This window comes from Poromitra crassiceps (genome assembly GCF_964638095.1).
Source record: "Poromitra crassiceps genome assembly, chromosome: 8".
In the NCBI taxonomy this organism is placed as follows: Eukaryota; Metazoa; Chordata; class Actinopteri; order Beryciformes; family Melamphaidae; genus Poromitra; species Poromitra crassiceps.
The window spans coordinates 3125331-3138416 of record NC_139629.1 but is presented as its reverse complement, the minus strand read 5'-3'; the positions used below and the strand labels follow the sequence as shown (position 1 = coordinate 3138416).

At 45.9% G+C, this 13086-nt stretch overlaps 1 protein-coding gene across 2 annotated transcripts; it reads left to right on the top strand.

Moving 5' to 3' along the window:
* Positions 1 to 443: 443 nt before the first annotated feature.
* Positions 444 to 11082, top strand: galnt5 (polypeptide N-acetylgalactosaminyltransferase 5). Of its 2 annotated transcripts, XM_083641770.1 has the most exons (11): positions 444 to 659; positions 802 to 2022; positions 2611 to 2777; positions 3381 to 3500; positions 4264 to 4399; positions 4533 to 4652; positions 5085 to 5202; positions 5369 to 5698; positions 6387 to 6467; positions 9723 to 9875; positions 10135 to 11082. In XM_083641770.1, the coding sequence occupies exons 2-11, from the start codon at positions 842 to 844 to the stop codon at positions 10273 to 10275; spliced, it is 2547 nt and encodes an 848-aa protein (XP_083497896.1). In that variant the 5' UTR covers positions 444 to 659; positions 802 to 841; the 3' UTR covers positions 10276 to 11082. The 2 variants fall into 2 exon arrangements, with proteins under 2 accessions (XP_083497896.1, XP_083497895.1); XM_083641769.1 differs by having other exon boundaries at positions 444 to 2022.
* Positions 11083 to 13086: the final 2004 nt, after the last annotated feature.

Genomic DNA, 13086 nt, shown 5'->3' with positions numbered 1-13086 from the left:
TCAAAAATCGACTTTACTCAATTCAGTACATTGTGGCTAGCCGCTAGCCTGTTATTCAGACTGCATCGTCAATTCATAAACTAATTTCCTCTTCAAGAAGAGCCAAAGCCACAACTGTGGAGTGGGCGTGGCTTCGAAGGTCCGTGTTGTATCAACGGACGGACCAAGCCATTTGCTGAACGTATCACATGACGTGTTTTATATGATCTATGTTGTTCTAATACATCCTGTTGATTTATCTCGCTCGCTCGCTCTCCCTCTCTCTCTCAAAAGTGAATTTAAAGCTTTATTTTGAAGAAGAAAAACAAATGTCCGGGAATATTCTAGCGATCTCTGGCGCGCTTGACGTTACCTCCGTCTTGGCTTCTTGCCTTCTTGCCTATCCAATCACAGTGTACTCTCAAAGTGCAAAGTTGAAGTAGGTATGCTACGTCTTCCCTACACTGAAATGTGTGTCTATCCTGTGGCGTGGACTCTTGTATCTTCTTACTTCTTTCGCCGAAGAACGGGTTGGTGAGTTGAGCGAATCCAACACATCCTACGGCAGCTGGAAATGCTCAGAAAGCGACACAGCATGACGGGGTAACACTATGGATATCAGGAATGCATTAAGGCTGTATTTCTGACTGACAACACTGGGGCTACCGCTGCTGCTCAATGTAATCATATTCCTAGTATGCCACGCAGGCAACTATCCTTAGCAAACACAAGACAACTTCGGCTGCAACTGAGAAGTATGAGTGCGCTGCGCATTATGATATTTTGACATATGATTTATTTTATTTTTTTAATCTGCATTAGATTCACATTACTTCAAATTAAAAACAAACCCTGAGGGACGATGAAGATCAGGCGATACTTCAGGGGGAGCGGGAGAGTGCTCGCATTTGTTTTCATAGCCTCTGTCATTTGGCTCCTGTTCGACATGGCCGCACTTCGCCTGTCAATAAACGACGTGAACAGTCATCTGCTGAAGGAGCGTGTGATCAAGGAGAGGGAGCTCATGAGACAGCAGTCCACCAAGGTGACACAGCAGCAGATGAGAAGGGGCTTCTTCAAACACCCGGTGCAGAGGGCACAGTTGCCTATCAGCCGTGCGGACAAGGGGCCACTCAATGCAGGGAACAAATTAGCCCAAGTGTACTACAGACATGGAGAGGAGACACCACGGGACCAAATGTTGAGGGAGAACAAATTGAGCCCTCTGCAGCAACAACGCCATGCCCAGCTCGGGCTTGACAGCTCTAAATCTGCAGCCTCCAAGCATATTGAACAAGCAGCCCTCAGTGATATCGCTTCACAGCAGGTGGGGGCTCTTCCCGTGGAAACCAGGGCACCTGCCAAAAAAGCAGTCAACCTGGATGTGGGTGAGACAAAAGAAGCAGTGAAGAAAGTTGAACTAAGTAAAGTGGCGTTGCCTGTAGCAGTGTCTAACATAACCAAAGTGCCACCTGGGCTTCAGGAACGAAAACGTGCCCCGCCTCTACCTACCTCAGAGAAGAAACCCCACAACGTTGGAGATGCAATAGAAAAAGTTGTGAACAACAATGTGGATTCAAAGATCAACGAGAAGGTCAAGGATGAGCCGCCTAAGGCCAAGACAGGTGAAGAAGTGAGCCAGCTCAAGGCCGATGAGGCACACCGTGTTAAAGCATCCTCTAAACCTCCCATCAAGGAGGTGAAAGCTCAGGAGGTGAACATCAACAAAGAGGAAAACCAGGTCAAAAGTGAGGCGAAGGCAGCGAGGGGAACCTTGAAACCTACAAAGCTCCAACAAGGAACAGGCTCCAAGGACAACTCCACTGTCGTCGTACGGAAACCAGGTGTCCACAAGGTGGTTGCTCTGGACGTGACGCGCGCCCCTCGAGATGCCCAGGCGGTGGGCCAGTTTGGTCAGGCGGTCGTCGTTCCCAACGACAAAGAGGGCGAGGTGAAGAAGAGATGGGACGAAGGGCATTTCAACGTGTACCTGAGCGACCAGATCCCCGTGGACCGTGCCATCCCGGACACCAGGCCTCACACGTGAGTTCTGCACACAAAAAAGGATCGTGAATCTGTTCTTCAAGATCCGCTCTTATAGCGCGCCTCCTCGCACAGCTTTTATGTGGAGGAATCTGCAGCTGATGAAATGAAAGGTGCTGTAAGTGATTCTGGAGGAAGGATTGAGTCAACACGGTTCTCATTCCTTATTGGTGATCCATCCGATCCAGAACACAAACTTACCCAAAGCGTCAGTATTTGACTACTTGGGAATGAGAACCATGTTGACTCTATTGAGTTCTCTCTCCTGATTGGATAAAGTATGATGGGATACCATCTTCTGTGTTCCCGCAAAGCAGAGGCACTGGGAGACCCATGTTACTGACCAAACACTCAACGTATATCAATGATTGCTGTCAGATATAGAACTATTTAACAACTTATTTGAACGCTACAGTATCACTTGCAGCAGCTTTCAGAGTCCCTACGTATGAAAATATAAACACTGACTGACTGAAATGTAAGATGTTTTTTTTATCCTGAATCTTTCTTTACTTCACCTGTCAAACATGGCTGCCATTGACAAAATACATCAGCTACATTTTGTTGTTATTGTGGTGTTAATTGCAGGTGCGCGGACAATCTGGTCCACGATGACTTGCCCGACACCAGTGTGATCTTCTGCTTTGTGGACGAAGTGTGGTCCACGCTGCTCCGCTCTGTGCACAGTGTCCTCAACAGATCTCCATCACACCTCCTCAAGGAGATCATCCTGGTGGATGACTTCAGCAGCAAAGGTAATCAAGGGATTCCATGTGTGATGATTTCTTCACAGACAGATAATTATGAATGCTTGACTCCGAGTCCGAGTCATCAGTACTAAAGTCCAAGTCGAGTTACGAGTTTTGAAAACGAGTCCAGGAGTCTGACTCGAGTCTGAGTCGGGACAGTTACAGTTGTCTGAACTTTTCAGTGCCATGCTGTTTTACTGTAGGTTTGCTCACAAATGTGTCATGTCAGATATTGTTTGATATTATTACATACTATGCATGCAGCATCTCTTTTTACTATATTTGTGTGATATTTTAGGCTATAGATATTGTGTGACTTAAGACTCCTTTCTGGTCGTTTTGTAATTTTGTTCTCTACCTGGATGTTATTAGGGGCCTGCCTTTATTTATGCATTCCCTGGCCATTATTTGAGACCCAGCCTCTTATCGGAAGTTTTACAATAGTGGTGATAATGATAAAAACACACATTTTGTAAGTAAGTGCTTTACGTTAACGTGTCAGCCTGTCTGCACTTTTGCCTGCACATGTGAGTGTTGCAAAATCACATGAAGTGGTTTCTAGGCAGGCAGTAGTTTGAGCACTCTCCTCTCCTCCTGTCTGTCCCGCAGACTATCTGAAGAAGCAGCTGGACGTGTACATGTCCCAGTTTCCCAAAGTCCGAATCGTGCGTCTGAAGGAGAGGCAGGGCCTGATCAGGGCCAGGCTGGCTGGAGCTGCCATCGCTAAAGGTCACCGATGATCATCACTTTCATCACTTTCATTCATAAAAATTGTTCATTTTACTGACTGTATATATTAACCCATTGATACCCGATGCAGCATTTGCGTGTATATCCCTCATTTGTGTGTGTATCCCTTCTTAAAGGGATACACACACAAATGCTGCATCAGGTATCAATGGGTTAAGAATATTTGTATCTACAGTTGTTTATATAATGTATATTTTTGCTATATTTCTTCATTTTTTGTTTTTGCCATATTTTTTTGCTATTTTTGCCACAGCGCTGGGCCAGCAGGCCCCGCTGGGGTCAGAAGATGGAAAAGTCAGGACACTCACTCACTCAGTCACTCAGTCAAGGACGTTTAGTTGGAAAGGGGACCGTAGCTCGGGATAGGAAGGTGGTAGAGAGTTGGGATTGGAGGGGTTGGTAGGGGGATATGGGGGGGCATTCCACTGTGCCGTGGGCTTAAAAGTTTGCGCTTGTCAACATTTAATATTAGATTTTTCCCCCTTTTTCTTATACCTACTAGGCTACTACATAGTTGTTGCTTGCCCTGTCCTAAGAATTTCATTGTTCAGAATGACCTTGTGTTATCGTGTGCATTTTAGAAATAACAACCTGCCTAGGCTATAAATAACCTGCCTAGAGCCTCCCTTATCAAATAATTCATTGAAAAGTGTCCCTTCCAGGTAGTATTGACGTGTGTGAATCCTGTTGTGTAGATGTGGCCTTTGGTTTGACTAAAGCCGGTTGTTTGCTTTGCTCTTAGGCGAGGTTCTTACCTTCCTCGACTCCCACATTGAATGTAACGTGGGCTGGCTGGAGCCTCTGTTAGAGAGAGTCTATGTGGACCGGAGGAAAGTGGCCTGCCCGGTTATTGAAGTCATCAATGACAAGGACATGAGGTGACTCAGCACAAACACCATTTGAGTCATGGCTAAGTCATTCATGGGGTGTGTTCATGTTGGATAGAAGAACATGTTTAAAAAAGAGGTCATATCCTGATCTGACGGATTCTTTTCTGCGGTCTCTTTTCAGTTATGTGCTGGTTGACAACTTCCAAAGAGGTATTTTCAAATGGCCTTTGGTGTTTGGCTGGAGCACGTTGCCAGAAGAATACATTAAGAAGAATAACATGACCATCGCAGATCCTATCCGGTAACTAAACACTTGTCAGTTTGGAAATGACAAGGCTCTAATATTTGTCCCATGCTGTGCCGTTGCTGTTCATAAAGTGAACACTGATACACATTAGCAAATATAGTTTAGCAGTTGGAATTTTATTTCTTGACTCAGCCTAGATGTAACTAAAACATTTCGCCAGCAAAAAGATGTTTTATCAGCATAGATTTGGTGTTGTGGCTAAAAGCACACATCGCTAGAAACCCAGGTCAAGCAAAGTTCACTTGTTGGTTTTTTAATCTATTTTAACCCTGCCCTAGCAAACTGGCTCACATAGGAACCAACTACAGTTCCTCACAGTTTTTCCTGTTGTTTTTTACACTCAACATTTTAATGGGAAATTGCATATTTTAGTTGGCTATCCCTTTAAACTCATAACTCCTCCCCCCCCACCACACACTCGTACAGCTGTCCAGTTATGGCTGGGGGGCTTTTCTCTATAGATAAGAAATACTTCTATGAGCTCGGTGCCTATGATCCTGGGCTGGATGTGTGGGGTGGAGAAAACATGGAGATTTCATTTAAGGTATATCACTCATTTGATTTGATTTCTTACAATGTACATTTTCTTACACGTGCAGACATGAACTGCTCATATATTTGTTGAGGGACCACACAGAACATCTCTCACGTCACATGACTACAAGTCCTGTTATAATCCTATCCTATCCTATATGTTGCCATTTGGACAGATCTGGATGTGCGGAGGGGAAATAGAGATTATCCCCTGCTCTCGAGTGGGGCACATCTTCCGAGGCCAGAACCCGTACAAGTTCCCCAAGGACCGGCAGAAGACTGTGGAGCGGAACCTGGCCCGCGTGGCCGAAGTGTGGCTGGATGAGTACAAAGACATTTTCTACGGCCACGGCTACCACCACCTGCTGGATCAAAGTGTCACTGACATCGGCAGCCTCACTGAGCAGATTGAGCTGAGGAAGAAGCTCAAATGCAAGAGCTTCAAGTGGTACCTGGAGAACGTGTATCCAGATATGGATACTCCCTTGGTCAAAGCTGAGGGCCTGGTAGGTTCATCCGATGCTCTATTACAAATAATGTTTTTACCATCCGCCACAGCGTGTGGCTGCTATTATTTTCACCATGTAAGTCTCTGTGTGTCGTCATGGCAAAATATCTTCCTGGAGATACCTATTGTAGTGCCAACTACCACAGCAGCCATTTTGAGTACTTTGTACAGGTACAGGTGTTTGTATGTCTGTGTCTGTAGACAGATTTTGTGAACGCGATAGCATCAAAACCGTGCACGATGCAGTCACGAAACTTCACATGTGTGCAGTTGACATCAAAATTAAAGCCGAGTTTGAAAATGGGTGTGACCCTGTCTTATCCCTTTAAGACCGGTCTTAAAGGGATACACACACAAATGAGGGATATACACGCAAATTCTGCATCAGGTATCAATGGGTTAAAGCAAATGAAGGCAAATGATGTTTGCCCTCTGTGAAGCTATTGTCTCTGCTAAGTGCTAAGAACTCCTTTTTTAGCAAACTCAACCCAAACAGAGACTGTGATTGTGCTCCTGTGGTACAAAGCATGGCTGTCCGTAAAAGGCTGTGACTGCTCTGTCAGGATTTATTGAAGAAACCGAGACGGAAAACAAGGGGCCGTCTGTCGTGTGGTGGCACGTCGAATGAGTCAACGAATGTTTTCACTGCTGCTTTTCCAGTTCAAATGTTTTTCTTATTGTTTTAGGTCTTTAATCGTGGCTTAAGAAAATGCCTTGTTCTGCAGAAGGGCTCTCTGTCCTTTGAGACATGTAATCTCAGCAAGCAGGTAAGCATTTCAAATGTTGTTGTTTTTGGATACTGGAACAATTTACATAGTACCAGATGTTCACGTACCAGGCAAAGGCAGACATGCCAAGAACACACCTTTACAAAATACCCCAAATATTAGTAAAATCACAGAATTGTTAAATTAAGGGTTTTTCCAGCAGAATATTCTCCCCAATTGTATAGTTTCACCGGCAGGCTGTAGCGCGTTGTAGGATCATCACACTATTCCTCCCCATTCCCCTCCCCCCGAAAAGCCGCCGCGACTGACCAGAGGAGGCGCTAGTGCAGCGACCAGGACACATACCGCACCGTCTTCCCACCCGCAGACACGGCCAATTGTGTCTGTAGGAAAGTCTGACCGAGCCGGAGAGTACCGCTACCGGGAATTGAACCCGGGTCTCCGGTGGTATGCGAGTGTTTTCTCCCTCGACACTACCCAGACGCCCTCTAACAGTAACACTACCCAGACGCCCTGTAACAGAAACACTACCCAGACGCCCTGTAACAGAAACACTACCCAGACGCCCTGTAACAGAAACACTACCCAGACTCCCTGTAACAGAAACACTACCCAGACGCCCTGTAACAGTAACACTACCCAGACGCCCTGTAACAGTAACACTACCCAGACGCCCTGTAACAGTAACACTACCCAGACGCCCTGTAACAGTAACACTACCCAGACGCCCTGTAACAGTAACACTACCCAGACGCCCTGTAACAGAAACACTACAAGACGCCCTGTAACAGGAACACTACCCAGACGCCCTGTAACAGTAACACTACCCAGACGCCCTGTAACAGAAACACTACCCAGACGCCCTGTAACAGTAACACTACCCAGACGCCCTGTAACAGAAACACTACCCAGACGCCCTGTAACAGAAACACTACCCAGACGCCCTGTAACAGTAACACTACCCAGACGCCCTGTAACAGAAACATTACCCAGACGCCCTGTAACAGAAACACTACTCAGACGCCCTGTAACAGAAACACTACCCAGACGCCCTGTAACAGAAACACTACCCAGACTCCCTGTAACAGAAACACTACCCAGACGCCCTGTAACAGTAACACTACCCAGACTCCCTGTAACAGAAACACTACCCAGACGCCCTGTAACAGAAACACTACCCAGACTCCCTGTAACAGAAACACTACCCAGACGCCCTGTAACAGAAACACTACCCAGACGCCCTGTAACAGAAACACTACCCAGACGCCCTGTAACAGAAACACTACCCAGACTCCCTGTAACAGAAACACTACCCAGACGCCCTGTAACAGAAACACTACCCAGACGCCCTGTAACAGAAACACTACCCAGACTCCCTGTAACAGTAACACTACCCAGACGCCCTGTAACAGAAACACTACCCAGACGCCCTGTAACAGAAACACTACCCAGACGCCCTGTAACAGAAACACTACCCAGACGCCCTGTAACAGTAACACTACCCAGACGCCCTGTAACAGAAACACTACCCAGACACCCTGTAACAGAAACACTACCCAGACACCCTGTAACAGAAACACTACAAGACGCCCTGTAACAGAAACACTACCCAGACGCCCTGTAACAGAAACACTACCCAGACGCCCTGTAACAGAAACACTACCCAGACGCCCTGTAACAGAAACACTACCCAGACGCCCTGTAACAGAAACATTACCCAGACGCCCTGTAACAGAAACACTACCCAGACGCCCTGTAACAGAAACACTACCCAGACGCCCTGTAACAGTAACACTACCCAGACGCCCTGTAACAGAAACACTACAAGACGCCCTGTAACAGAAACACTACCCAGACGCCCTGTAACAGAAACACTACCCAGACGCCCTGTAACAGAAACACTACCCAGACGCCCTGTAACAGAAACACTACCCAGACGCCCTGTAACAGAAACACTACCCAGACGCCCTGTAACAGAAACACTACCCAGACGCCCTGTAACAGAAACACTACCCAGACGCCCTGTAACAGAAACATTACCCAGACGCCCTGTAACAGAAACACTACCCAGACGCCCTGTAACAGTAACACTACCCAGACGCCCTGTAACAGAAACACTACCCAGACGCCCTGTAACAGTAACACTACCCAGACGCCCTGTAACAGAAACACTACAAGACGCCCTGTAACAGAAACACTACCCAGACGCCCTGTAACAGAAACACTACCCAGACGCCCTGTAACAGAAACACTACCCAGACACCCTGTAACAGAAACACTACAAGACGCCCTGTAACAGAAACACTACCCAGACGCCCTGTAACAGAAACACTACCCAGACGCCCTGTAACAGAAACACTACCCAGACGCCCTGTAACAGAAACACTACCCAGACACCCTGTAACAGAAACACTACAAGACGCCCTGTAACAGAAACACTACCCAGACGCCCTGTAACAGAAACACTACCCAGACGCCCTGTAACAGAAACACTACCCAGACGCCCTGTAACAGAAACACTACCCAGACGCCCTGTAACAGAAACACTACCCAGACGCCCTGTAACAGTAACACTACCCAGACGCCCTGTAACAGAAACACTACCCAGACGCCCTGTAACAGAAACACTACCCAGACGCCCTGTAACAGAAACATTACCCAGACGCCCTGTAACAGAAACACTACCCAGACGCCCTGTAACAGAAACACTACCCAGACGCCCTGTAACAGTAACACTACCCAGACGCCCTGTAACAGTAACACTACCCAGACGCCCTGTAACAGAAACACTACCCAGACGCCCTGTAACAGAAACACTACCCAGACGCCCTGTAACAGAAACACTACCCAGACGCCCTGTAACAGTAACACTACCCAGACGCCCTGTAACAGTAACACTACCCAGACGCCCTGTAACAGAAACACTACCCAGACGCCCTGTAACAGAAACACTACCCAGACTCCCTGTAACAGTAACACTACCCAGACTCCCTGTAACAGTAACACTACCCAGACGCCCTGTAACAGTAACACTACCCAGACGCCCTGTAACAGTAACACTACCCAGACGCCCTGTAACAGTAACACTACCCAGACGCCCTGTAACAGAAATATCCAACACTAGACCACAACAAATGCAGCCAACATAAATGAGTGCAGATTCCAAGACAAGACCCAGACTTTCAAAAGCTGTCCGCCCCACTGAGCCACCGTTGAAAAACTTCTAGTTTCCATGAAACATAATTATATGCCTGTCACTCTTCCCCTCTCTCTCTCTTTCTCCCTGATATTTAGAGTCAGCACTTTAATTACACCTGGATGAGGCATATTCGCCAGCAAGATTTATGCATCGTTCCCGAGGGCAAAGAAACTGGCCTGTCTCTAGAATTATGTGACAGTGCCAAGCCCAACCTCCGCTGGTTCCACAAGGCATCCAACTCCGCACTGGTAGGTCAGCTTTGGGTGCGGCCATTGTTTCGTCGCTCATATTTGTTTTCTTTTCATTTCACAACTACCATCCAGAAATTCTTGGTCTGTATAAGAACTATTTGAAGCAGCAGGATTGGTCTCAGAAATCCAAGCAAAAAAAACTGATGGCAGTTGAGTTGAGTCTTTGAAGGTATTAAAGTATGAGTTTCATTGTTTATAATGTGAGGGTAAAAGCTGTGTTCATAATTATATGTCTTCTGTTTTTGTCGTTGCCAAGGGGGAGCACCTGCTAGCAGAGTTAGTTCCCCAGCGTAGGTGTCTGGAGGCGGGGCGCCAGGGTGACGCCATCCACCTCAAGGACTGTGATTCGGGCAATGCCTTCCAAAAGTGGCAGTTCACACACTATTATGCTCAGTGACGGGACTGACGGAGTTCAAAGTGTTAACCTGCACTGCAGACTGTCAGTGGCTTCAACACTACAGACTGTCAGTGGCCAAAACACTACAGTAGGTCTGTGGAAGCCTACTGCATCGGCGTAGAACTGTCCAAAAAAGAACCCCGGAGGCGTTTTGTTGGCAGTGAATGTGCGGTGCTGAAGCTGTGTTGCTGTGAAGGAGATGCAATGTTTCCGTTGCCCTTTTTCAGTATCGGCCTCGACAAACTTGGTCTGGACTGGAGGTTGCTATTTTTAGAAGAATATTGTCTACACAGGCATTTGAAATGGACTACAGATGTGACTGAGATGAATGTATAAAACTGGCTTTCAGATGATGTCCATGGAAGAACACTCCATCTGATAACAGTTTATATTACTTCCTTAGGCTATACTGTAGTTTGGCTGCCAAAGATTATTAAAATAAAAAAATCAAACAGTGCCTCGTAGATTTAATTTGAGAAAAGTATTTTCTTGTCATGACTGTTGATAATGAATTTGATGTAAAACATTGAAGTGCATGCAATGTGTCATAAGCTTATTTGTTCATGTGTAATACATATCACATCTTAGATGTTATCTACTTTATGCTGTTAAGTTTCATGACACTTGGGGAACATTTATACTTGTCTGGGTTTTAATTGCTGCATTATGTAGGTTTAGGTTTTGTTGTGTGTTTCTTCTCTTGGTGTGGATTTCTGTTGCCGTCACTAGAGGGCAGTGTTGGTTCATCATGATGCCTAATAAATGATGCTGTGATTTAGTCATTTTCTGACTGATTATCACACTCTTACCCACAACAATTTTCTAACAAAAATGGAAATAAAGATAATTTAAAATAAAGGCGTTTGTACCATTTGTCAGTTTATTACACATTAATCTCTTCTAATCAACTAGCCACCAGGAAATGTAAGAATTGTGCACAGACAGAAATATGAAGATTACATTTCATGAATTATACATATACCTCTGAAAATGCAATTGCAATGAAAAGCACAGCTTTAGTAGTATTAGTCACTTAAAATAGTTCCTTAAGATACTTACCTTCATAGTTATGCTATCCAGGGGGCTCTAAGAGACTGAGGGTCTAATACCAACTAACATCTTGGTAATAATATTAGCTAGTAGGATTATAAAGCCTCAAGCTTCTTATAATTTAATCTGTTACATAACATGGTTCCTGCTGTAAAACTCAAATGGAGAGAAATATAAAATACCTTGAGATTAGATGGGGTATTTAGACCCCATCGATAAGTACTTTTAGCTAACAAATAAAGTGTGTCGAATATTGTGTTCCATATGACAGAGATACACAACAAAAATGATCATTAATACCGTTTTGTGGATTATGTCCATTATGCTTGTTATGCAGAACATGTACCTGAATGGATTATGTCCATATGCTTGTTACGCAGCACAGGTACCTGAAACTCCCATTCAAACCATCCTCTTACAAATTCATATCATCATGGACTCAAAGTCCTCTATCTTCTGGCGGGTGTTGCCTCTGCGAATCTTGCGGTAGGAAACAGTGTTGTATTTGGAGGAGATGTGGTGGTTGAAGGACTTCTTGTGGCTTGCAGTGCGACCAGACTTCTTTGGCAGAGGCAGAGTGGAGTAGCCTGAGCCGGAGTCCTGAGGGGCGTGCTGCTCCAGGTCCAGCTCATCCTGGCTCTCACCAGATATCTGAACTTCATCACTAGACGTCTGCTCTGGGGCCTCTGCCTCCCCACTCAGCTCGCTGTCCCTCCTCTCTTTAGATACATCTGAGACATCAGTCTGTGCTGTCTGTGCCTCCATCAGCTCCTGAGGTGATAGCACCACATCTTGCTTCTCACCTGGTGCACGGGTGCAAGTACAAAAAAAAACAGTTTTATATACTGGATAAAATGGCATCAATACTGCTTAATTCAGCAAGAAATTAACCCGGCCAATTTCACTGTGCAATTAAATCTCTTACCTTTCGCTGATGCTGTTCTTTGCACAGGCGGTTTTTCTAGCTCTGTGAGTGAACTGTCAAGAGATTCTCCACAGATTCTCATTGACTCTTCTGGGGTTCGATTGTGCTCTGTGACTGGATTTGACTGAGACTCTTTCATGGGTCCTGTTTTTGGAGTCTGGAGCTTTTGGCTCTCCTCTTCTTGGTCTGTCTGAACATCCTTCCCAGTCTCAGTTAGCTTCTTCTCCGTCTTTGAATCGTCTTTGTCAGTGATGGGCTCTGTATCATGGTTCTTCTGTGGGATAGGTGCTTCAGCTGCCTCGTTGCTGACTAAACTGCCAAGTCTCCCAGCCCTGCACTCTCTAGCACCAAAAGCACAAGACACAGCTTCTCTCATGTCCTGAAGAGCTTGCTCCTCATCGTTGTAGAACACAGAGTCATCGCCCTCCTCCATTGAGGAAACATCCATTTCCTCAGGCTCTACCTGGGACGCCAGTGCATCTTCATCTAGAGTTACATCCTGGGCCATTGGATGAGCCATGCTCTTCTCAGTCTCCGTCTTTGTCTGTTTTTCTTCTACGCCGTTGAAGAGATTCAAACTGCTCCGATGTTCTCGGTTGCTCTTTGCAGATCCTTGGCTGAATCCAAAGCCAACCAGCTTTGCATTGTCAGCTTGCTGTTGTGGATGACCCTTCCAAGTGTGCCATCAAGATATTCTTCTCCTACATTGTCTTCGTGAAGAGAGAAACCATCCAGCATTTTCATCAATGGTGCAAGCGCAGGCTGTCTTTTAGTGCTCGTGTACGATGTGCATGTTGAACCCCTGAAGAACGAGGGTTTTGTTGTGTGGTCAACAA

Coding starts and splice junctions, on each gene's coding strand:
- galnt5 (XM_083641770.1), top strand. CDS start 842: ATGAAGATCAGGCGATACTTCAGGGGGAGCGGGAGAGTGCTCGCATTT. Junction 5,699..6,386: donor TGGTCAAAGCTGAGGGCCTG/GTAGGTTCATCC, acceptor TTATTGTTTTAG/GTCTTTAATCGTGGCTTAAG. Junction 9,876..10,134: donor AGGCATCCAACTCCGCACTG/GTAGGTCAGCTT, acceptor GTCGTTGCCAAG/GGGGAGCACCTGCTAGCAGA.